Raw genomic sequence first — 26,149 nt, 5'->3', positions numbered from 1 at the left:
CAAAAATGAATAAATGTTAAAAAAAAATTAAAAAAAAGACTAGAGCTAACAAAACTTTTTGGATAATGTCACAAATTTTATCAGCACACTATTTTTAGCTCAGCCCTAGTAATTTTAACATATGATCAACCCCAGGAGAAACAGGGCAGTGCTCTAGAAGGGATTTAATAACAAGTGGCTGTAACAGGGGTAATGGTGGTCACTAACAACATCAGGAAGGCTACAATGTGTAATCAAAATGCTTCTATTCACAGTTATAAGAAAGCATGTTTTACATTTTTCTATGAGAAAAATTTTCTATGAGAAAAAATTGGTTTTCTCTGATGCAGGAAAACTTATCGCACTGATGAAAACAGCAGCTGACCAAGGATTGGGGGGACAGCCACAAAGCTAACTCTGGTACAACCATACTTTATAGTGATTAAAAATATGTGGGGTGCCTGGGTGGTTCAGTCGTTAATCATCTGTATTCGGCTCAGGTCATGATCTCACGGTTCATGACCTCAAGACCGGCCTTGGGTGAATTTGAGCCACTGCTTCGGGGTAAAAAACAACCAAAAACCAAAAAACACATGAGCCCCTGCCTTGGGTGAGCCCTGCTCCTTCCCCCCCGCCTCTCTCTCCCGCCTCTTGCTCACTTGTGCCCTTTCTCTCTCAAAAAAATTAGGACTTCTTCAGTACTAGATGGTAACTACTTAGCATATACAATTAATCCTCATTTTTCACGGATTCTGTATTTACAAACCTGCCTACTTGCTAACATTTATTTGTGATCCCCAAAGCAACATTTGTGGTGTTTTTGAGGTCACTGACAGACATGCATAGAGTAGTGAAAAATCTGTTGCCCAACGCCTTTGTTCCCACCTAAAAGTGACCAAGGTAAGGTTCTGCCTCCAAGGGTGGGGAACAGGGCAGGGTACTGCAAGCAGCTCTGGCTCTGGCTGCGGCTCGAGTCTCAAGTCTGGCACTTGTCAGTGCAGCAGCCTCAAGTAAGTAAGTCACTTAACACTTATGAACTGCATTTTCTTTTTTGTAAAATAAATTAAAAAAAAATAGCATCTACTAGAATGAGTTTGATTAGAATTTAAAATTATAATATTTGTAAGCGTTGTGTATGTGTTGATTCTCCTTATTTGCTGCACTTATGTTGTTAAAGTAACACAACACAAAATCAATGATTGCTAAACCATTACTAGAGGAAATAGGTATGTATGTGCGTGTGAACCTAGCAATGGTCAGTGTTCAGGGGATTTTAAGAATATAATTACAGCAAATAAGGAAAACCAACTGTGTGAACTATTTGACAATATTAACAAAAACCAAGCAATGTATAGTTTCTTTACCAATGGTGAGATCAAAAAAATACTAAAGATTTTATATTCTAGATAAATAAATAATAGATTTGAGACCAGCAGTAGAGGGTAATGTTTAAAAGCATTAATCATTAACTGCTCTGAGGTTAGACTGCCTGGGTTCTAAAAATTCACCCAATCACTTAAGAACTCTGGGAGCCTAGGCATATTATGTAACAACACCGTGTCTCCATTTCCTCATCTGAACACTGGGGACAGTAATAGTTACTACCACGTAAGGTTAATTTGAGGATTATACAAAACAAAGCCACATATTATTTATTGAATGATGCCTGCAACAGAGGAACCTTTAAATATATGTTAGCTACTAAAATGTACTCGGAAAAGATAGTCAAACAGATTCCTTTAAAAACAAAACAAAAACAAGTTTCTTATATTTCTAAAACTGAATAAACAATCTTTCCACTTATAGTTATCACTTTAAAAACATTTTCATGTCACACATTCACCTAAATTATTCTCGTTACTGTGAGCTTTTTCAACTCACCATTGTTGCAGCATTCCAAGCAGTTGTTGGTGCAACCTTTGGTTGCCAATTAGATCCTCCAGTTAGCTTCTTTTCACCTGGCTGACTCCAATTTACATCACTTTAAATAAACATAAGTGAGAACATTAAATGTCTGTAATTATAAACGTTCTTTCCTATACACTGAGATTGAACAAAAAGATGTAGGTTTGGCATCTCTACACATACTTTGGAGATGAAAGCCAAATCAACTTTTAAATGGTACATGAGAAAATAACACAAATAAACACTCACTTCTTAGTGGTTCCATTTCCAATGCCAAGATCTATGACAGGAGAAAAAGAAAGCATTTAAAAACTAGACTCATTTTTAATACAGCTTATTTTAAAGTAGATTAAAAGAATCCAAAGAATACTTACTGCCCACAAGGTTTGCTAAGGATGAATCCAAGTCATCAGATACTAACTTGTTAGGTGGAAGTTTGGCAACAGGAAGACTCTGGTTCTGAGAAGCCACTGTTGGTTTGAGAAGTCCACCTAGTTCATCAAAGCCTTAAAGTTACAAACAGATGAAATAGGATATGTAAGGGACTTTATGGTGCTACAGCTTTCTAAAGGAGATCTTTGCCTTTTCTACTCGTTTGTTTGTTGGAAAAGTCCACCAGAACACTGGACATTAATAAATGTCCTTAAATGAAAAAGGGAGAAATGCATCATTTCTGATTCATGAACTGATTGAAAAGGCAAATTTGCTTTGATAGAAATCATGTCTTACTTCATGACAAAATTGTATTAAGGTTATAAGGATGAAGAAAGAGGCGCCTGGGTGGCTCAGTCAGTTAAGTATCCGAATTCAGCTCAGGTCATGATCTCACAGTTCGTGGGTTCAAGCTCCACATCAGGCTCTGTGCTGACAGCTCAGAGCCTGAAGTCTGCTTCGGGTTCTGTGTCTCTCTCTCTCTCTCTCTCTCTGCTCCTCCTCTGCTTGTTCTCTCTCTCTCTCTCTCTCTCTCAAATACAAAAAATAAACATAATAAATAATAATAAAAAAAGAGAGATGAAGAAAGAAGGATTCAGGTAAACAATTTTTATTCCAAAGTTGTGAAAGAGGAGGGAATAGAATGTAATTCTGCCCCTCGCTGGGAAAATTTTCTGAAGACTCACATACACCTGAAGAAATATAGATAAAAATACATCCCTGTAACTTTGAAAAGTTTTTCTTCTAAGAAATATCTCCTAGACCTCTTTACATTCTTCAGCGTGGAGAATGTAAGGTATCTGTAAACCAGTATGTTACAAGCAAGTGAAAATGAACTGCTTGATCATCACTTTTCTTCCATCTAAAACCAGCTAACCTAAATTATACTGAAGAAACCACTAATGCCCCAATTGGATGAAAACATCTAGTAAACAAGAACATTGCTTAGAAATGTAAATAAAATAAAATTCCTTAAGGTTCTCTACCAAAGCGAGAAGGGAAGGTAAAGCAAATCCAAACAAACCCACTAAAGAACACAATAATGGTGGGATCTAGGGGGCGCCCGGGTGGCTCAGTCCATTAAGCATCAGACTTGATTTCAGCTCAGGTTATGATTTCATAATTCAGGAGTTCAAGCCCTGTAGTGAGATTCTCTGCTCTATCAGCACAGAGCCTGCTTCGGATTCTCTCTCCCTCTCTCTCTGCCCCTCCCATGCTTGCTGGTTCTCGTTCTCTCTCTCTCTCAAAATAAAGCAAACACACACACACACACACACACACACACACACACACACACACACAGCATGACCTAGAAATAACAGAGAATTTGAAAAAGAAAGTCACCAAAAATGGTGGTTTACAAACTATGAACAGTTGATCTCTACTTCCTTTATCCTTCATCTCAGAAAGACAAACTCAAAAGGAAAATGCATCAAAATGCATCAAAAAATATAATTATAAAACTACTAGTACGTAGAAAAAAAATCTTAGTTCATACATATTCTTTATAAGCCTGCTTCCTATTTATACATACAACTAATTATATATAAAATTAAAAACACCTCAATGTTTCTTTAAATGGCATGAACTTAATTACTAACCAAAATCAAAGGTCATCGCGTAGTAAGAATAGTCAATTTTATGGAAACTCTTTAATCTTTACAAACTTCAAATTAACAAGATATTATATGAAAACAAATGGAAACCTGGCTCTACAAATTTACAGAAGTTCTTTTAAGACAAATGAACAAGCATACTATAAAAAGAATCATCCTTAAAATAACAAAAAGCCCCCACAGATCTGATCCATTCTAGCTGTTTATACATGGACTATCTCAACCAGTCAAGGTACCACAGGTTTTCTTTTCCTTGTTATCAAAAAAGCCAATTTCATTTCAGTAAAGGTAAAAATTGTAATGATTACAAAGCACAACACTCTACATATAGTCACTAGCAACTTAACAGTCTAATCTGAGCAAGATTCATTTAGGTCTGGGAGAGAAAATCTTCCCAGTGTCAAACTGCCACTAAGAAAAGGGTAACAGTTAAAAATCTCTTGAAGTTCTCAACTAGTGGTTGAAAAAGAGAAACAACTTCATTGGCTACCCCAATTTAATCTATTTACACCTGTTCAGAGGAGTATTATTATCTGTCCTTACACAGAGTCTATATGAGAACATTATAGTTATGTTAGTAAAACAATTTTTTCTGGGGTGCCTGCGTGGCTCAGTCAGATAAGCATCAGACTCCTGATTTCAGTTCCCGTCATGATCTCATGGTTCATGAGTTCAAGCCTTGCATCAGGATCCATGCTGACAATGAGGAGCCTGCTTGGGATTCTCTCCCTCTCTCTTTGCCCCTCTCCCACTGACACGCACACTCTCTAAGTAAATAAACTACTTAAAAAACAAATGTTTCTTACCCCCAGAATCTACAATAACGTTGGTAGATTTATTTCCAAACACAGATTCAAAGTCAACATTAAGGCCAGCTGAAGGATGTGGCTGTGCAACTGGAGATGGAGTGAATCCTAAGAAAAACCAAAATGGAAAAAGTTCAATTCTTCACTAAATCTACATTTATAGCTCTTAATAATGATGACAATTGAATGGAAAAAGCAATAAATTCCATCAACAAAAAACAAGGCCAACCCTTCAAGCAAAATGTTTCTTAACATTACATTTTTTTGTGGTGATGACATTTTCCGTAACAAAATCATCCTACTGACAAAGAAAACTAACAAAAGAACAACTGAAGTTGAACCACTATTTTGTTTCATTACAAAAAAACCTTTGCTTATCTTTTTACCTTTATTTTGTATGCTGATGATCTTTAAAAAACTAAACACATCTAAAATTCCAGGATTTTGCATGAAGCAAAAAAAACAAACAAAAAAAACACAACGTTAAGTGATCATTTGGTAATGAGCTAAGCCTTCTATGGTGCTTAAAAAATATATGAATCTACTTAGTATACCCAGGAGTCTTCCCCTCCCTCTACCTACTCACCTTCCTTCCTTCAATGGTTAATCAAATGTAATACAGTTTAAGTTCATTTGAGAGGTAAAAAAGATTCTGAAAGTTACAACTCACTAATCCTTACATCCCTCTTGTGTCCAGGTGCTTTCTGAGTATCAAAAACAATAAAAGAGACCATGTTCAACTCCTGACCACCTTCTAACTTCAAGTTGCTACTTCAAGAGTAAAGTGGCCAACTATACAATTAAACATGCTAATTTACCTAACGCAAATCTGAAATACCAGAACATAAATAGGAAACCTTCTTTCCTGTCTGTTACACTGATGCTGGTGGTACTAAGATAACACCCAGCTCATATCTCTGAAACCAGCTATCCTCAGGTAACAAATGAAAATTTTCAAAAAATTGTGAAAGGTTGTATTTTTGTGAGGCGAGGTTCTGAATTTCTAGGGTTTGAAAAGAAGAATTAAAATCATCTAAAAATAGTTGGGCTGCCACATGATTTGGGGAGTATATTCCAAGCAGAAAACAGTCTAGCATCTAGCAAGGATTACAAAGAAGGAATTCTTTTACTTTGTGGAAGGCTATCATAAATGGCTCCTAAGTTCTCTTCAATTCTAAATTCTATAAAGTCAAAATGTGTGTGTGGGGGGGTATATATATATATATATCACATATATATATACCCCCACACACATATATGTACATATATATACACACATATATATGTGTGTGTATATATATATATAAATTAGTATTAGAATATTATCAAATATATCATTAGGGAAAGGTTAACCTATTTAGTCCTCAACACGGCCTCTTTTCCCTCCCTCAACTTTCTGCTAAAGGACTTGCCGTCTGTCAGAATCTCACTTTGAATTCTTAAAATGTATAACATCAGGATATAAAGTACAATGATATTGTACTAAAAAGACTGATTTTTAAGAGAACTGTAAAAAGTAGGATAAGACTTGGTGAAAAGTCCATGAAAGTCCTCAAAGACAAAGAAGCTAGAACAATGACTTATCAATGACTCACAGAGCTGATACACATCAATACTACTACTTTAAAAGTAGCATTTTATTGCTAGCATAAGTATTCCATAGGGCACAAATTTTTAAAAATGTACTTATTCCATAATTACTTAACATTTAAACTACTCTTAAAGACACTGGTCATATAATGAGAACACAAATACAATCAAAATACAAAATAATTTAGTATATAAATCTGGCCATTAATCAAAAGGTTCCCAGATTTCTAGACTTACCAATTTAACAGCATTTTAAAGCGTACAAGCTGTTTAAGAATTTTACCATGGGCTCACTGCTTCTTCTCATAACTCCTTACAACTAAGAACTGATTTTATCTACTCAAGAAAGACAAAAATTTACCATATTTACTTATGTGCCTATCTGTGAGAAGTATACATATTGTTCTTTAAATCACTGTGGAAACAGTATCTTGGCTTTATTTCCAAACTTTAGAAAATACATGGAATAATAATTTATAACTAGGATAGCATATCAAATTCCTATTTTTTCCTGTTATTTTGTCTTAGCTTTGTAGATTTTGGTGATTATCAGAGATAAGCCTATCCTTTATATTAATCCATTCATTACTATGTGTAAAGAGAGGAACCATTTCCTGAGGTCCCTAAGGGCATCAATCTGTGTAATTACAATACTATTATTACCTAAAAGTAGAAAAGGTTTGAAAGGATATTAAGTAATCCAGAGCTAGTACTTCAAATTTAAAGTCTCTAGGTATACATAAGCAAAAAGTAAAATGACTATTTTTAATAAATTGTAATAGCTGACAGGCTACCAGGGAAGAAAGCAACGTATTTCACAGTAATAATCTTTTAAGTAAGGAATGTGTATAAAACATGTTGAAGGTAAGAGTTCTGCATTATCATTTCAATGAACATTATCAACTTAATGGCCTTTTATCCCAAGTCACTTTTGGGGAGACTGTTAGGATGTAATTTTTAAAAGTTACTTAAAGATAAAAAAACTAGGATCACCATTTCAAAAGGAAAATTTAGGGACAAAAAAAAGATAAACAGGCTCTCTGAGTTAAGGTTAACTGTATGAAACAATCATGATATTGAACTGCCTACTCTTTCATTTCACCAAGGCCCAGTGAAAAACTCTGCCACTGACCAGCACTAATTCATAGTTTAACATTTAGAAACCACTGCCCTACACGGCAAATCTCAGAAGAACAATAATAAATTAACTGAAAGTACAGGATGAACAAGCTTTGGGGACAAAAAGGCATTCCAAACACCTTCCAGAAAAATTTACTGTTTTGTTAACAGATTTTGGTGGTAGTTCCAAAATAAATTAGACCTCATACTTTTTGTGAAAGTAACTTCTATTTATTAAACCCTATTAAACACTATCCAAAAGCTTTATAAACAGTATTATTATTTAAATCTCACAACAACCCCATAAATAGTTATTATTATTCTCATTTTTACGGATGAGGAAACAAGGAGATTAAACAATTTACTCAAGATCAATGATTTAATAAGTGGCAAAACCAAGACTTAAACCCCAAATTGCCTGATTCCAAAATCTTTTAGGTGTTTTCAGTTTATCCCAAATATTTCATATTATATAAACTAGTTAGTAGAAAATTTTATTATTACAGCTATAATATTTATTCATCAGGACTTTTAAAATTGTATGACCTTCTTGAGCTTTTCATAGCAAATGCTGGGCTTAAAAAGTGAAGAACCCATGGTAATTTTAAAACCTGAAAGCAATGAAAGAAGTGTTAAGACTGTATCTGATAATTAAATAATAATTTGGGTAAAAAGTCCATTGCAAATATTAAGGGAGCTGCATACACAAGATGGTTTTAATAGTTTCAATGATAACTCTATGTACCAGGCATAGTGCCAGATGTTATATTGTCATATACGTAAACTTCATGACAATCCTATCACCCATTATTATCCTATTTTTCATTGGCTTAGAAATGTTAAATACTTGTTTCAAATCATACAGGTAATGAAGTAAACTGGAATTCAAAAAGGAACTCAAACGTAAATTCACTGGATTCTAAACACATACTTTCCATCAAATGTCCTCATAAATTTCATTTTTATTTATTTAATTTTTTTAAGTAGGCTCTACACCCAGCATGGAGCCGAACGCAGGGTTCAAACTCAGGACCCTTAGATCAAGACCTGAGCCGAGATCAAGAGTTAGATGCTAAACCGACTGAGCCACCCAGGCACCTCATAAATTCCATTTTTAAATCCTTTAATCATGTCCAACTCTGCCAGTTGTTTAGTTGTGTTAAACATACTTTTTAATACCAACTGACCTAAGGTAATCAATGCAAAAAAAAAAAAAAATCAGCTGGATTTTGAGGTTTCATCACTACTGCACTGGCCTAGAATATGTCTGCAAAGACAGAAATGAGTATCAAGTTGGCCATGCCTCTCTGGAAACTGTTTCCCATTTCTACTGTCTTGCATAGTGCTAGAAAAGCACACTTGTTTCCAACAGAACCTCCCTACACCTGTGCCACAACTGACCGAGTCGAAATTACTTAGTGTTTGTTCTATCACTAACATCTATACAAAGGGCTTTAAATTCCATAAGCTTGTAATATTAAAATGTTATAAATTCCTCTGAAAATGTGAACCTTTTGAGTATGGGCTAAAGTAGGAAGATGACAAAGTATCCATTCACAAAACAATCCTGTGTTTAATCAAGGAAAACAAAATTAGGCAAAAAAGCTGTTATTCAAAAGTATTTTTTTCTTACAAAATTAAAAAAACAAACCTCATTTTAAGGCAAATAACAACAGAAACTCCCTCCTGCATAAACAGATGATCTTAAGAGATACCATTACCTACCTCCAAATAAACCAGCTACAGCAGAAGACTCGTGGCACATAAGGGTAGAATCAGGATAAGCCTGAGTGCCACAAAAAGAATCTGACAAGGCATACATGGGGGAAAAAAGAACAGGAAAAAAAAAAAAAAGAGAGAGAGAGAGAGAGAGAGAGAGAGAAATGAGGAGGAACAGTTAAGAGTAGAATGGAGTAATTAAAAACAAACAAAACAGGGGCGCCTGGGTGGCGCAGTCCGTTAAGCGTCCGACTTCAGCCAGGTCACGATCTCGCGGTCCGTGAGTTCGAGCCCCGCGTCAGGCTCTGGGCTGATGGCTCGGAGCCTGGAGCCTGTTTCCGATTCTGTGTCTCCCTCTCTCTCTGCCCCTCCCCCGTTCATGCTCTGTGTCTCTCTGTCCCAAAAATAAATAAACGTTGAAAAAAAAAAAAATTTAAAAAAAAAAAAAAACAAACAAAACAAAAACAAAAACAAAAACAGGAGAGTCCAAGCTCTTAGTGTTCTTTAAATTACAACCTACTTTAAAAAAAAAAAAAAAAAGCGCCTGTCTCCATTATGAGTGTTATATTTAAAATATATCCACAACAAAATTTTGAAATAACCAACACTGCATTTCCTTAGAGAAGTAAGAAGCAGTTGGCTTTTGTCAATATTAACATGTCTTCTGCTGTCTTCTTTTAATGATGAGTAAGTAGGCCTGAACAAGGTCACAGACATGGACAATCCACTCTTCTGGACTTATAATTGCTTTAATAAGGACTAGATATTACAGTGAGCATCACATCACCAGATTAATATCCTCCTCTGGAAGGGTTAGAGGGTGTCTAGGTAGCTATTCTGTGATTTTTCTGGGTCATTCTTAATCCTATAAAGCAGAAGGTGGCAAATTACAGCCAGTGGCCTATTTTTATATGGCTGTGTGAGCTAAAAATGGTTTTTACATTTTTAAAGGGTTGTTTTTAAAAATGAAAGAAAACAAAAGAAGAATATACAACAGGGATTTTACGTATCTTGTAAAGCCTGAAATTATTTACTATCTGCCCCTTTACACAAAAAGTTTACTGACCACTGTTCTAGAGCAGTACTATCCTACAGAACTTTCTAATAACAGAAATGTTTTATAAATCTGCTCTGTCCAATATGGGAGCCACCAGTCACATGTGCCACTGAACAACAGAAATGTGGCTAATACAGCTAAGGAAGTAAAATTTTAACTTTAACATTTAATTTCAATTAATTAGAGCTTAAATGACATGTAGCTAGTGGCTAATTAGATAATATATCTCTGGGAATGACATATTTTGGGTGGTCCTTTCATGCTCTTAATACTCTAAGAAAACTTAGAATTTTTATTATACAAACGTACTTCTCAGGAACTTTTAATATGGATTAAAAGCCTTCTTATTAAAAAGCCTCTTCTTAGGATAGGCATTAATCAGCAAACTATAGGTGCAGGTCTTTGTAAATAAAAATTTATTGGAACACAACCAAACAACATGTTTACGTACTGTCTATGGCTACTTTCATGCTATAAAGCCAAAGCTGGTAGCTACAACAGAGACTATGTGGTTCGTGAGCCGAAAATATTTACAATCTGACCCTTTAAGAAAAAGTGTGCTGATCCTTGTTCTATACTAATGCCTAACAGTCTAAACCACATGTGTGGTTTTTATTTTGCCATTCTGTAGTCATTTTTACAAAAAGGTAAGTACTTTCTTTTTGCTTATGAAAAAAATACCTTTTACAAAAAGGTAAGTACTTATTTTTTGCTTATGAAAAAATCTTGGCAGATTTGTTTGTTTGTTTTTTAAAGTATACTTGATACTTTAGTCTGCACATCCATAAGGGAAAGGGCAATGTAGAGCAAAGCTAAAGGTCTCCTGCTTCGAGCTTTTGCTCCTACTAGCTGGGTTGTCTTAGTGTATTAACTTTTCTGGGGACTCAGGCGATCCATCCAGAAAATGACAGTAATTATCTTACCAATATGAGAGTTGAAACTTGACCAAACATTCTCTGGAGGTCTTTGTAAGCCCTAAACCACCAATTCTATCATTTTATCTTCAAATGCACCAACTCACTTTGGCGCACATGGCCATCAAACTTTACTTTCTGTGCTTTCTGGTCTTCCTCTTGCCCAAACCCATGGGCTCCAACTTAAGAAACATTTGGAAAATGACATTTCTAGTATATTCCTTTTGTTACAGACTTTCCTTGGATAGCTTTTACATATTTTTACTCTTCTATTTCAATGTGGAATAGCAATGGCCTTTAGCACTTAAGTTTAGTGACCTCCATTCTACCCCTCTTCGGTGAATAGAAGATTGACAGCCTGAAACATATGCACTGCTCTGACTTAAACGATGGAAATGATAGCCCCAAAGCAAAGATACCTTTCATACCCCAAATTAAAGCAACTGACTTAAAAAGACACAAGAAACCGTATTTACTAAATATATACTAGTTCACATTCAGTAAGCATAAAGAAAATACAAACTTATTAGAAAACCTGATTCAAAGGATAACTCTAGTAACCCTTTATTACCAGGCAAATAAGGTACTATATTTCACAAATTTTGTGAAGAGTAACAGAATGTGAAATTGCGTTTCAACCACTTTTTATTTAATTTGTAATGAATTACAATGACATACAGGAATTACTGTAAATAATTAATTATAATTTGGAGCTATAAGACTAGTTATATATAACTAGGGCACCTGCCTTGGAACTCTCTCAAATCTCCAACTATTGTTTTCTCGTCACCTCCCTTCTGCCCCATTAGCTATATAGAACAGAATGTTCAGAATATGGCCACATGATCTCTTTAGGGTACACAGATAACTTTCTGCATGCTGATCTAAACAAAGATTTAAATTTACATCACTTTAAGCTGTTTCTCTGAATTGAATAAAAGCAATTTCACCAACTTTTAAGGAGCGTTTATCATCTTTTTGGAGGTTCAAAAACATTAATTTCAGGTTAGTGTATATTCAAAAACTTACATTTTCCTGTATTAACTCTAGAATGACATTCTACCGTTTTATGGATTTTTATACCACAATTAAATGCAAGTTAGTCAAGTTGTTTTTTATTTTCTACTTGTCATTTATCTCCAAGCTAACAATGAAGTGAAACCCTTAAGAATGGGACAGGGCGCCTGGGTGGCTGACTCGATTAAACTGACTCTAGATTTCAGCTCAGGTGATGATATCAGGGTTTGTGAGCTGGGGCCCTGTACGGCGATGACAGTGCGGAGCTGTCTTGTGATTCTCTCTCTCTCTCTGCCCCTCTCCTGCTCATGTGCGCCCATGTGCTCTCTCTCTAAATAAATAAACTTAAAAAAACACAAAAGAATGAGACATACAGTATGTATTTATTTGAGACAATCTAAAATAGTACTATTCACAGTATTAAAAAAAAAAAAAAAGAGAGAGATAGCTACTAAGAGTGATTAACTACCCTCTCTCCCAAACAGAGGGGGAAAAACAGAAGCATGCATAAACATGTTGGTAACTTTTAAGAGATGTTACCCTATAACCAACTCTTCGAATAAAATGTGGCAAATGATGTTAGACAGCTTGAGCATCACACTAATATGATAGATAACAAAACACTAAAAAAAGCACAACTTCAAAGGAAATTTTCTTTCCTAAAAACTTGGATTAAATAAAATTAGGGATACTAGTGTTACTTTAAAAATCTCACTACATTAATGCTATTTATTTTATTTTAAAATTTGATATTAAAATCCAAAATTATTGCAGTGCCTTAAAAATAATTGATGAATACGTAAAAATACTTAGGCAGTATAAACATTAATTGGAAAGAAAGGTTAAATTGTACTTTACCAACAAACATTTCATGAGTAGGTGTCCTAGTAGTAAAAGTGGATACATCTGAAGAAATGGGAAGGTGAACATCACCACTACTTTTTGTGAGGAAAGGATTTAAGCTTGGAATGGCATCATCAACAGCATCTACAGTAGCAGAGAAAGGATCTGTGCAGTCCAAGTGCATTACAGCAAAATGAAGAAAGGAAGTAAATTAATTAGTATTGCAATTAGTCAAAAGATGCAAAGTGAAAAGTAGTAGCTATATTATTGTTTATTAATCTCAGTGCAAAATACCTAATCATCAACATCAAGATGGAAGAACTACATTTAATTATTTTTAAATGAATCCTCAGAAGAAAACATTTATGTATCCAATTAACATTGGTAGCATACTAAGGATAGATCTGCTTTCCAACATCAGGAAGCAAACAGATAGTTAAAAAAAGAGAAAGAAACAAAATGCATCTATAAAAGAGCCACCCACCCTGGACCATGTTCCCTGCCCTAGGTGGGAATGCATTGGTTTTCATGGCACAGCTATGTTTACTCAAATAACAGACATAAACAATCAATATGTGTGTGGTATTGAGTAAAATTTCAAAAACAAAGAGAATCAGGGGTCAAGGGGTATTTCTAACAGGTGGAGGTAACTCGTGTATAGGTTCAGAGGTAAATTAAAAAATACAGATGAAAAGGTCTAATGATTTAGAAAAAGGAAAGGAATTTTAGAAAAATGAAGAACAGAGGCATGAGTGGTGGCCATTTAGTAAACTGGGAACTGCTCTGAAGGTCCAGTTAAGGATTCTAAAGCCAAATCATTAAGCCTTTAAACAATCTGCTGAAGGGACGCCTGGGTGGCTCAGTCGGTTGTTAAACGTCTGACTCTTGATTTTGGCTCAGGTCATGATCTCACGGTTTCTAGGATGGAGGCCTGCATGGAGCTCTGCACTGAGAGTGCAGAGTCTCCTTGGGATTCACTGTCTCCCTCTCTCTACACCTCCCCCATCTGTACTCCCTCTCAAAATAAATAAACTTAAAAAATAAATAAATGATTTGCTGAAAAATAACAAAAGTATTGTTCCATTAGAATAGTACAAAATATATATTATTACCAAATCCTACCGTAAAGTTATTTTTAGAATCAGATAATTACTTTACCTATACCTCATTCAAGATAATCATCATTCTAATGATTGAAAGCTACTCCTCCTACCTTAAGTAAACGAGGAGAGAAAAAATAAAAAGCAGCAGAAATACTTTTAACCTGTACTTCCTGTACTTTTAACCAGCAGCCTGTTCTTGCCTATGCTTGTCTAGTTTGTGATCCTCACTTAACAATGTAGTAAGCACTGTATTTTACCCTAAGACTGACAGAGTAAGACAGCAAAGGGCTTAAGGACCAGCTCATTCACTATAAGCATACTTTCCCTAAAGTCAATAAATTCAAATCCTACAACTGGTTAAAAAAGAATACCAAGAAAATATTGAGATCAGTGGCTTATACAGAATCTTTTTATGAAACTTTAATTTTTGTATTATTTTTTTGTATTTTTTGTATAATTATTTTCTAGGAATTAATCATTTTTACAGAACATCAATTCACACCACAAAATAAAGTCATACAAATATATCAAAATTCATTGATGTAGTGTTCAAACTCATATGATCATGTTTAACATCTTTCCCACCCCTCCACTCCTGAATAAATGGAACAATGGATAGAAGAATCCAAAAAAGTAACTGAGAATTAAGAAGTAGAAAACAGATACAAGAAATGGGTTTTCTATACCAAAATAAAAATATAATGATAACCAATCTAACTCCTTCCTGAGTAAGAAAGGAGATGCATTATGTTTACAGTTGATCAATTTGCTGAAAGTACTATTTTAAAATACTGAATAGTGGTATGGAGTTTTTGAAGTATATCATACATTGTTAGACTCAAAACATCTCTCTAGTTTTCCATGCCTTTGGCTATGAGAGAAGTCTTTCAAAAAAACACATTTTTTCTATTACCAATCTATTGTTTTATGAGAAAAGACATGTTTGGGAAAAGTTGTTACTTATCTGCTACTCTAATGAATGCTTAAGTTTTACCTAAGTACTTATTATCAATCATCTTCTATTATATGAAACATCCTAGAGAAGAATATACAGAACCATGTAAGAATGCCTATTTAGGTCAATCAGACAATAAGAAAAAAACAGTTCTTAATCTACTTGACAAAACACGAGGTAATCTAGATGATGTTAATCTGTTAGTGAACACTATACTATCAATAATTAAAACAGGGCGCCTGGGTGGCTCAGTCGGTTAAGCGTCCGACTTCAGCTCAGGTCATGATCTCACAGTTCTTGGGTTCAAGCCTCACGTTGGGCTCTATGCTGACAGCTGAGAGCCTGGAGCCTGTGTCAGATTCTATGTCTCCCTCTCTCTCTGCCCCTCCCCTGTTCATGCTCTGTCTGTCTCAAGAATAAATAAACATCAAAAAAAATTTTTTTTAGTAATAAAAACAAGTTCATTAAGATAAAAAAAATAATAATGTTTCAGCTATCCCAACTTAAACTTTATTTACCAGACTGGCAACTACTATAAATCCCCTAAACTTTTAAGAATAGTTTTTATCATTATTCATTTGATGGCTTAATTTTGTTACAACATTCAAAACTAATCCAAAAAGTTAAGGATCAAAATAGTGTTGAGGTCCTAAATACTGGATACCTACATTTACACAAAGACAAATGAGTTTTTCATATAGTGTTGTATGTTTTGTGCCAGCTGTGAGTAAAGCAAATTAAACTTCAGAAAGGATAATTCTTTTTTGCCTGAATTAAACTTTGAAATCTTACTTAAAATATACATCAGTGCATTGAACTGACAATATTGTATATTTTTAGATATGCTGTGACACTAAATTTTAAAGGTGATACAAACTTAAATATTCTCACCTATTAGTATTCAACACCAAGTGCTTGTTGAGACTCCAAACCATTTCTTGAAAAATCAAAGGCTCATTAATAAATGCAATGAGGGGAACAGAAGAGCTTGTGTTCTCTCATGTTCATTTTTAGGTGGAATCTTAAATGCCTTTTATATAAACATGCAAACCGTACTTCCCTTTAACTCTACATTCCTAACTTATCTGTGGTGCTTGGGATAAGAACTAAGTTAATACCAATTCTGTTTTAAAAATACCAAATTTGTTGTTTAAAACCATTTTTAGCAAATGAAAGCAAGAGAAACATAGAATAAGATCCTATCTTTGTTTTGCCACATGGTATAAAAGCAGCATGATGTAAAATGTCACATATTTCAAATGTTTAGGTAAATGGTTAATTTCAAAAAAAAATCTTTAACACTCTACTGTTATGATCAAAACATTTTATATACAGTTTAAGATTTATTTATCTTAGTCTAACTTTAATTTTAAAAATACAGTAAAAAATCTTAATCCGAATGTCGATATAAAAAATACACTGAATTAAAAAGTATTGAAAGTCTTCACTTAAAACACTCTTCAGCTATCCAATTATGCAGAAATCAAAACTCTAAAATTATCACCAGCTCAGAAACCAAGTATCTTTATATGAAAGTCAAGACAAGATATAATTCTTAAATTGAGAGGCTCATAGTAAAAATCACTGTCCTTTCCTCACATGTAATAAGCTTTTGGAAAAATAACAGTCAATTGCTATGGCCTCTGTTCCCACTGTACTTGATTTGTATTTTTAATACTTTTAACAGTCTCACTTGTACACTGAAAGCCTAATGTTAAAATATGAAGGAAATTTTGATGGAAATAATACAAAGAGTAAAATAACCTGAAACAGAAAACTAAAACTTGACTACATGTATTCCAACATACTGTTTTCAAAAACTGCTATGAAATAATTTCTTCTGGAAGGACATAAAACAATTCTTAGAGGCTGAAATTACTTGAAATTATTCTCCCACAATAATCGTCTACCCACCTTCATATAAGAGTTCAATAATCCCAAGCAGAAACTTTAACTTTTCATTATTAGAATTAACTATCCAAACAAAACAACTTCACAGTTCAGTTTCTTTGAAATGTCCTATCAGTTCTCAATAAGCCTACTGTAAAATTTCTCACCTATTTTGAAAAATAACGTTCAGCCTTAACTTCGGAAAAAACTACACTGTTTTTTATAAAAGCGGGGGAGGGTGAAGCAAGTTAAAATTGTTTAAATGGCCATGTCAATTCTATTAAACTTTTCTAAAACAATTCACAGTAAGCAGAAAATACGTGTGTAATTTTGCCGATTAAAAATCCTAAAATTAGGACATCATTGGGATATTAAGGAATTACTTTCAGATAAATAGTTCTAAAGTATTTATTGACTTTAAACTAGCTTACCATTTTTAGAAATTACTTCTTAATCGTAAGATTTAGCTAAATTAAACTAATCTTCTAAGTTAGTTTTTTAATCAAGTCATGGCTCACAAAATTAGTGTAGAAATCTAGTGTTCTAGTGTTTCACTATTCCTGTTCCCTGCCATATCTTGAACCAGAAATAAGCTGTCCAGAAAAGAAAGAAAACATCCACTCATTCAAAAAACATTAAAAATCAAAGCATCTAGGCATTGATAATACAGCACTGAACAAAATATTTAAAAAGCCCTGCCTTCACAGAGATTATGTTCTATTAAACTAAATAGAGCCTTAAGAATTAACTATAAAAAATAATGAAACAAAAAAGTTTTTTTAAGACTCCAATCATCAAAATATAGATGAAAAGTCTAGTTCATGTTAACATAAAAACTCACAACAATTAATTTATCTTGCTATAAGAGGTAAACTGATCAATTCAGATTTTACATGAGCAATGAAAATTTTAAGGTAGCTTGCCATTCTCTATAGTTCTGCAGACAGCATCCTCTCAGAATATCTCCCCTTTCTGTCCCAAATAATTTTTGAGTGTCTGTAAAATAATACATATATGCAAACAAAAGCACCAAAACCAAGCAAATGGAATCACTTGAAAACATATTATATGTCTAAGCAAACCTGCTTAAAAACTGACAGGGACTAGGCTCCATCCTTCAAAGATGCCAGGTCAATGATCATGATACAGTCACCTTAAGATCAAAGAACTACTCCAGGGCAGCAAACATTCCTATTGCTATTAGGGGAAAATTCTTTGAATACCAAAATCTTAATGATCTAAATTAAAAGCTGTAAATACAAGTAGCATAAAGTTTGTCATAACATTCCCAGTCAGAACACAGTTTATTGAGTAGTAACACTGTACGCGTTTTATTAGAATCTATCATATATTTACATAGCATGAGTTTTCTTCCCCCATTAGTCATTTTATTTTCTATACCAAAAGCACAATAACCCTTATGCATTTTCTGATTATGGAATAGATATTCAACATTGAAAGAATGATTTCATACTTCAATATACATTGGGTCCTTCCTTTTCACCTTCATTAAAACCTCATAATTTAATTGAACAGAAATTCTAAAATTACATTTACAAATACATGAATGTCTTCAAGGAACAAAATTACCTCACTGCCATTTTAAATATTTTTAAAGTTCACACGTATCAAATGTAACCAAAAAGTACACAAATGAGTGAAACACTACAGAATGCAGATGGGAAAGGCTTACATAACAAATAAAGTAGAATTCATTAATGCTTACCTCCCCATGTACTTGCTACCTGAGAAGTAGATGGCATAGGAAGTACAGATGGGTGAAAAGTTGGCTGTTGTAAATCAAGCAGATCATTTGGTAGCTTTGATGTGCTAGAAAATATTTTGAAAAGATTATTTATTTATTAGGTAAACCTTGCTGTATCGGCCACTCCCTTCTCCTGTCCCAGTAAATAAAAACATTAAAAGTAAGAAAAGGTCCCAGTAATGTAAACCTCAAGAAGAGGAACAGTTTCAGCAAGGTAAGAGTTGCATACCTTTAATATATACAATAGCATATCTATATTTATAGTAGCATATTTCTACAGAAGTCTGGAAACAATATTCAAGTACCATATCTTAAATTTATATAGGATTCAAATAATTATACTATACCCCTTTTGGAATGTATCAGTGACTCTCCTGGGAAAATACTGATTTCCTTACGGAAATGTACCTAAACAACATGATTCTGAAATACGAAACATTATGGTAATTTTAATTTTTTTAAGGAAATTTGTTTTCTTACTTTTAATCTTCAAAGAACTTCCATTACATTTGTAATACTAATCCCTCTAACAAAGAAAATTACCTGTTAATCTCACTTGCCCTGCTTCAATATCCAAACGTATCAATAATACAGGAAAAAATTATACATGCATATATGATATAAACTTATAACAGAGCCACCCCATTACACAACTACAGGGGGCATTATTTACATGATATGTATGACTTTTATGTGATTAAGGAATAACAACTAACAAAAGATACCAGAGGAGTGCCTGGGTGGCTCAGTCAATTAAGAAGCCAACTCCTGAATTCGGCTCAGGTCACGATCTCATGGTTTATGGGTTCGAGCCCAGGTCAGGCTCTGCACTGATGGCACAGAGCCTGCTTGGGATTCTCTGTCTCCCTCGCTCTCTGCCCCTCCCCAACTTGTGCTCTCTCAAAAATAAACATTAAAAAAAAGATCACAGAGTTTCCATGAATTGAAGCATTGTGGACAAAATAACATACATCATTTTTAACTTATACTTACTCAAAAAAAAAAAAATGTCTCTTCGATGTAAAAAACAGTTTTACAGATAAATAAAAATATAAATGCATTTAGTGCTTTGGGGGAGAAAAACAGAATAAGGCAATATGCATTCTGTTATAGGCTGTTAAGATCTGCCCTTCAATTAGAATTAAAAAGGTAAAAACTAAGAGTGTATTAAGTGAAGTAAAAAATAGCCAAATTAGTTCTTTATCTAATAATTTTTTTCATTCTTAAACATTCAGCTTCTTTTCCATTTATTTCCCCTAAGACAGAGTTCTTTCTAAGGTCCTCAAGTGGGGACGCTTCATGGGTTCAAAGTTATTTTAATGGGGATTTAAAAAGGCAGCATGCCAAACAACAAACAAAACAAATGAGAAAACAATAATTATAAAGTTGAAAGAAAAACACTAAATTCAACAAACATCTATTAAGACTTTAGGGAACAGGCAGCAACTAAGTAAGTTACATTGAATGATGACAGGTCTCAGGTGGGAGGGAAGACCTTCTAAGGATGAGTTAATAATAAAATAAACAGCAACAACAACAAAATCAAAGATATTGTTTAAGATTGTGTGCTTTAGTATAAGACTGTGCTAAATCTTATGCTAGCCACATGGCAATCTGTTGGAAACAGAAAATCTTGGGCCTCACTTTATATCTACTGTATCAGAAACTCTGGGGGTGAGGTTCAGAAAGCTGTGGCTTTAGAATCTCTCCAGGTGATTCTGCTGCTTACTAAAGAATGAGAACCACTGACCTATACCATACAATACCTTATGTGGAAACAGGTTTAAAAAAAAAAAAAAAAAGATTAAGAAATAACAGCCAGGATTCAAACCAGAATCTGACTTCCAAACTTCTACTTTAAACCACTCTGAGGTAAAAGATAGGACAAATTTAAAATAAACCAATTATTTGAATTTTCCTGGAAATATTATTATTTCCATTATTAAATAGCTTCAATTATTGACACTGCAACAGGATTATTGATGTTGGCCTGGTAGGCCTCAATACCACAGAAATCTGACAACTAAACTCTTACGGTGTTCCAGAGTACGGAGTTTAACATAAGGCAATAAATAGACATGAAAGACATTTAATATCCAATGAAAGGATACTGTGAAATATATTACCATACCCCTATATGTACATATCCATATATATAAATGAAACATCTGCCCCATAGATTACCCACTACATTCCAATTAGTATAAATTTGTAACTTAGCCATTTTCCATTTCCTAAATATGCAAGGTATATACTCTTAACATTTTATATTTAATTATACCATTATCACCATTTATTAACACCACTGTGTGAACTTCTGAATATAAAATCATAAATTAAACTAAATTTGAAAAGCTCTATTAGAAGCCTTTAGATCTAAGTATTCAAAGGTAATCTTTACCTTCTCCACCTACCTGTTAGAAGAACTAGGGGTAGAAAATATGTCAATGGCTGGTGCAGTCATTATACCCCCTGCAGAGGTGGACACAGGAGAGGCTGCAGTTGTTAAAGAGGTATGAGGTTTCTTTGCAAGTTCTTTTAGGCGCTGTTCCTGTTGAGAAAGGGAACTAGCATAAGGAATCCAAAACCCGGATTTGTTTTATGGCCACTGGAAAAAAAAGCATTATCTAATTGTATTCTGATAGTAGAAAGGTGTTCTTGGTTTCATCAGTCAGTCAATGTCAGGATGAAAAATCAGATTATTGAGTTTCACCCCATTTGGATAACTATCATTAAGTTAGTCTATTTAGAGGTTCCAATTCCTTTATGAACACCTGTACCTGTTTTTCCAAATAAAATGAATGCAAACACCTACCTTTAAAGCTTTTAAACGAGCCTGTTCTTCCTCTAATGCTGCCTGCTTTTCCCTTTCATCCACTTTGGTTAGAGACAGGCCAGTGCTTGCCAGGGAAGAGACTGCGTTGGAAAGTGTTGTTGCCCTAGGAAATTGGACAAAGGTAATTTGGCTTTCTGCAACCTGGTTATAAAATGGTCTGGCAACACTGCCATGGATTGGTATTACAATTATGAATTTACCTTTTGGAGTAAAAATCAGTACTTCAGATAAAATATTCTACCTAGTGACCCACAGGATTATTAGCAATTAGCTAATTTATACAAATATTCCCTGCTTTTTAAATTGTTAGACTTTGGAAAGAGTTCACAATAAAGGTATGGGACACTGCTTCTTCCAAGCCCCAAGGAAGGGAACTAATGCAATTAGAAAAAAGTTCACATACTCCCAGGAAAACCCTGATGGGTAAAATATATTGAATTTCTCGCAGGAAATTACTCCACTAATTTACAGCATAGGTTTTGGCAGTACAACTACAGGAACACTAAAACATTAGTACCAGTAATAAATAATGTGTGTCTAGAGAGGTTTCCATTATAATACCACCCAAAGATGTCATTCCCGGAGGACCACAGGTTCCTTCAAAGACAGATCAATTTTGTCAGTCCATCTGGCACCTCCTTTCTATCTGCTACCCTCTTGCCAAGCTAGAAGTTCCTTTCCAAACATAGTACACACGCACAATGCATCACCATAGCAAGCCACCTCCTTCCCTTATAGCATACCATAAACCCCAACAACATATATTCCCGAATGTCAATTCTAGGCAATATGAACACATCTAGGAAGAGTTCTAACCTGAAGAACTACTACTCACGACCTTCACTCATTTTCCTTTTATCACACACCAATCATCATTAATTTATACTCTAAGCATACAAGTGGCAGAACTACTAATAATTTATGTAAAATCAATTTTTATAAAATACAACTCAGAAGACAAGGGAAGAGTAATATAGTTGTGATAGAAATGCAAGAAACCCAGCAAAATTTATGATAACAAAAGTATGAAGTTAAATCAATGTACCTCAACTACTTGGCCATATTTTTTATTCATTTCTTATATAAGTGCCACGTAATTTGGCTTATGCTTCTAAAAACCTACTAGAAAATTCAAAGAACAAATTTGGAATGAAAAAGTACTAAAATCCAGTAACATTTTCCTTTAAAAATTACTTAAATTCTGCCACCACAAATAAAGTTCTGAAACAAAAAAATCTAAAGAAAAGGTTCTCATTACATTTTACAGAATTTTTTTCATGCCATTAAAAGGAAATCTTCATAAAGAAACATGAGAATTACTCAAGTCACACTACCCAACATAAAACTCATGTTACAAAGTCAATATGAGATGAACCGTGCTATTTTCAGTTTGCTAGGTTAACTGGTTTTAGTCTTGGAAATACACTCAAAGCCCAACAGACTGATTAAAATATGTCAAATATCAACCCCATGAATTGGCATCAGAGAAAGATAATGATATTTGCTATCAGATATCCTAGGTTTGAGTCCCAGAATTACTACCGCACACTTCACTGGGCCACAGTGAGGGTTAATCAAATTTGTAGACAGGCATCTTATAAGTACAAGACACCACATGAATAAATGAATTATCACTTTTAAGAGAAATACTGACACTGTGAATACAGCTGTAAACCAAGTACTCTGTGTTATCATCTTAAGAGATGCTGACATCAAGGGGCAACTGGGTGGCTCAATTAGTTAAGAATCTGACTCTTGGTTTCAGCTCAGGTCATGATCTCATGACTTTTGAGATTGAGCCCTGTGTCTGCGCTGACAACGTGGAGTCTGCTTGGGATTCTGTCTCCCTCTCTCTGCACCTCCCTTGCATGCTCTCTTGCTCTCTCTCTCTCAAAATAAATAAATAAACATTTAAAAAGAGAGAGAGAGACAGAGAGATGCTGACTTCTACTGAAGATCAGGAACTATTCCAAGAATTTACATGTATTAACCCATCTAATCTTTGGTAGCAGCCCTACCAGGTAGATATCATTAAGTTCATTCTAATATATGATTAAATCAAGATAAGGCAAAGTTAAATGCCTTGACATTTAAAAGGTAGATTCATCAACTCTCTCAGAAACATAAAAACCTGCTCTTTGCCCTAGGAACAGTAATATACCTGCTTGCAGCTGTAGAATCTTTGATTTTCTTTCCTTCCAAGGAAGCTAAATGTTGTTCCAAAGCATCAAGTAGACTGCTGGGGGCCTAAAATTGTACAAATATTAAGATTTTCAGGATAAAGAGACCATTGGTCAAAACAAATTAAGTATCACCTAACATATGAGAGGAAAAAAAATAAATAGGTATATTCCTCATGAATTAACAGTGGAGTTTTGTTTTTATTATGCTCTTATTTTTATTACATAAGCATGACCTAGTAAGGGGTATTAATAAACCTAATCAAAAAAAAAAATTGAGACTATGTAAACACGAAACATTAAAGAGTTCTTGCAAGTACTTTCATTAAATATATTATTTGAATTTTAAATAAAAACATACTCTTAAAAGCTAGACATATCGTTGGGAATGTTTCTGGTATTTTAGTAAGTACTTGAGTAAATCAAAGTGTGCAAAGATTATTTTTGAATAGTTATTGATAAATGAAACTACAGACCAGCATCAATAAAATGCAAATTAAAATCACGATGAGATAAAATTTCTTAACCACTAGAATGGCTAACATTAAATAGATTAGCAACATCATATGTTGGTGAAGATAAGAAACAACTGGAACTCTCATATGATGCTGGTCAAAGTTCATCCATCTTAAAAAATGATCTGATTTTTTTTTTTTATGAAGTTAAATATACATCTAGCTTAACTAGCCAATTCCATTCCTAATTATTTATCCAAGGGACATAAAAACCTATCTCTACAAGAAAAGATTTGTTGAAGAATGTTTTAAGTAGCTTAATTTACAACAGTAAAAAATTACAAATAATCCAAAAGTCCATCATTTGGAAAATGGACAAACAAAACTGTGGTAAAAGTCACACAATGGAATACTATTCAGCAATAAAGAAGAATGAATATGAGCAATACATTCAATAATAAGGACAAAGCTCAAAACACTATGATGAGCAAAAGAAGCCAGATATAAGAATAAATACTTGCGTGATTCCATTTATATCACATTTAAGATCTAATAAAATTATGCTATTAGAAATCACATCAGTAATTTGTGTTGGGGACTAGGGAAGGACCAGAAGGGGCCACGAGAATTGCAGTGATAGAAATGATTTAAATACTGAATGGTATGCTGGTAACACAAATGTTTAGTTATCAAGCTTCATTGAAATGGATACTTCACTCAATTTTGTTTTAAAAAGAAAGACTGGCCTTTAAAGACTATATATCAAATCTCAACTTAATATGAAAAGCTAGTTACTTTCAAAAGGAAACCTTTTCAGTCAGTTGAAAAGGAATTGTTCCCTATCTTTAAGTGAAACAAATGCATCAGGAGCATTTACTTGCCCCAAATATTCTTTAGGATTTGAGATAAAGAGTTACTGGATTGTAGGCATCTAAATCTCTCTACCAATTATAACTTCAACAATTTCCTTCATTCAGTGTTTTCCCTCTACATGCAAAACCTTAGTATAAGAAAGATACAGTAGAAAACCAATTAAAGCCAAAAATATTAGATTATAATATTAACTATGTTGAACTGAGAACACATGTATACCACTTCCCAATCCCAACAAAATGTCTGCTAAGACTCCCAAAGACACTAGTATTATCTTCATTTTACAAATAAACAACCTGAGCCAGTGAAAATTAAATAACTGGCCCAAGATCACTTGTATGATACACAGCAGGAGCCAACAAAGGGTCTTTGGTATATATGACTTGAAAGTCTAGATATTAAGTACTATGCTACAGAATCCTTAATTAAAACTGGGCATTTGATGGGGTGCCTGGGTGGCTCAGTCAGTTAAGCATCCGACTTTGGCTCAGGTCATGATGTTATGGCTTGTGTTTCAAGCCCCGTGTCTGGCTCTGTGCTGACAGCTTGTAGCCTGGAGCCTGCTTCAGATTCTGTGTCTCCCCCTCTCTTTGCCCCTCTCCCGCTCTGTCTCTCTCTCAAAAATAAACATTTTTTTAAAAGTTAAAAAAAAAAAAGGGCATTTGAACTGTACACATTAAAGGAAATAAACTAAAGGAATGGTATAGTAATGGCTAGCTCCACCAACATAAGAAATGAGGAGATCATAATGTTAGAAGTCAGCAATATATGTTCGAATCTGCCAAGAAAAATCACACCAATCCCTTGACAGTAGTAACTGCATATTATTCATCTTTGTACCATTCACACCTAGCAATACATACAGCAGGCAGTGAAATGATATTATAACCATACACTTACCTGTGAAAGGTCTGGTATATCACCTCTGTCAATTCCAACTTGCTGTAAAAAGAAGCAGCATTGTACTTAACAAAATTATAATAAAAAATAAAAATTTAGAAAATGACATTATGGCTAGTACCACGAACAATATTCTAGATTGACTTCTTTAAAATCAGAAGACTATTTAATCTCCAGAGGGATCATTCACTATTT

At 34.0% G+C, this 26,149-nt stretch overlaps 1 protein-coding gene across 10 annotated transcripts in view; it reads right to left on the bottom strand.

The window, feature by feature from the left end:
• Positions 1-26,149, bottom strand: part of PICALM (phosphatidylinositol binding clathrin assembly protein) — a 100,618-nt gene that overhangs the window by 21,032 nt on the left and 53,437 nt on the right. For 4 of the 10 annotated variants that reach the window (XM_047070155.1, XM_047070156.1, XM_047070148.1 and 1 more), the window contains exons 8-17: positions 25,955-25,996; positions 23,708-23,793; positions 21,526-21,649; positions 21,125-21,261; positions 18,672-18,775; positions 13,013-13,162; positions 4,739-4,846; positions 2,259-2,390; positions 2,134-2,164; positions 1,861-1,960 (exon numbers count right to left, since the gene is read on the bottom strand). In XM_047070155.1, the coding sequence (XP_046926111.1) occupies positions 1,861-1,960; positions 2,134-2,164; positions 2,259-2,390; positions 4,739-4,846; positions 13,013-13,162; positions 18,672-18,775; positions 21,125-21,261; positions 21,526-21,649; positions 23,708-23,793; positions 25,955-25,996 (1,014 nt within the window). The remainder of the gene's footprint in view (positions 1-1,860; positions 1,961-2,133; positions 2,165-2,258; positions 2,391-4,738; positions 4,847-13,012; positions 13,163-18,671; positions 18,776-21,124; positions 21,262-21,525; positions 21,650-23,707; positions 23,794-25,954; positions 25,997-26,149) is intronic. The other 6 variants (XM_047070147.1, XM_047070146.1, XM_047070154.1 and 3 more) reach the window with 3 other exon arrangements.

This window comes from Lynx rufus, unplaced genomic scaffold (genome assembly GCF_022079265.1).
Source record: "Lynx rufus isolate CCGP_SWC_20201006 ecotype Redwood Valley unplaced genomic scaffold, mLynRuf1.p SCAF_9, whole genome shotgun sequence".
Taxonomy (NCBI): Eukaryota; Metazoa; Chordata; class Mammalia; order Carnivora; family Felidae; genus Lynx; species Lynx rufus.
This window is presented reverse-complemented; position numbering and strand designations above follow the sequence as displayed.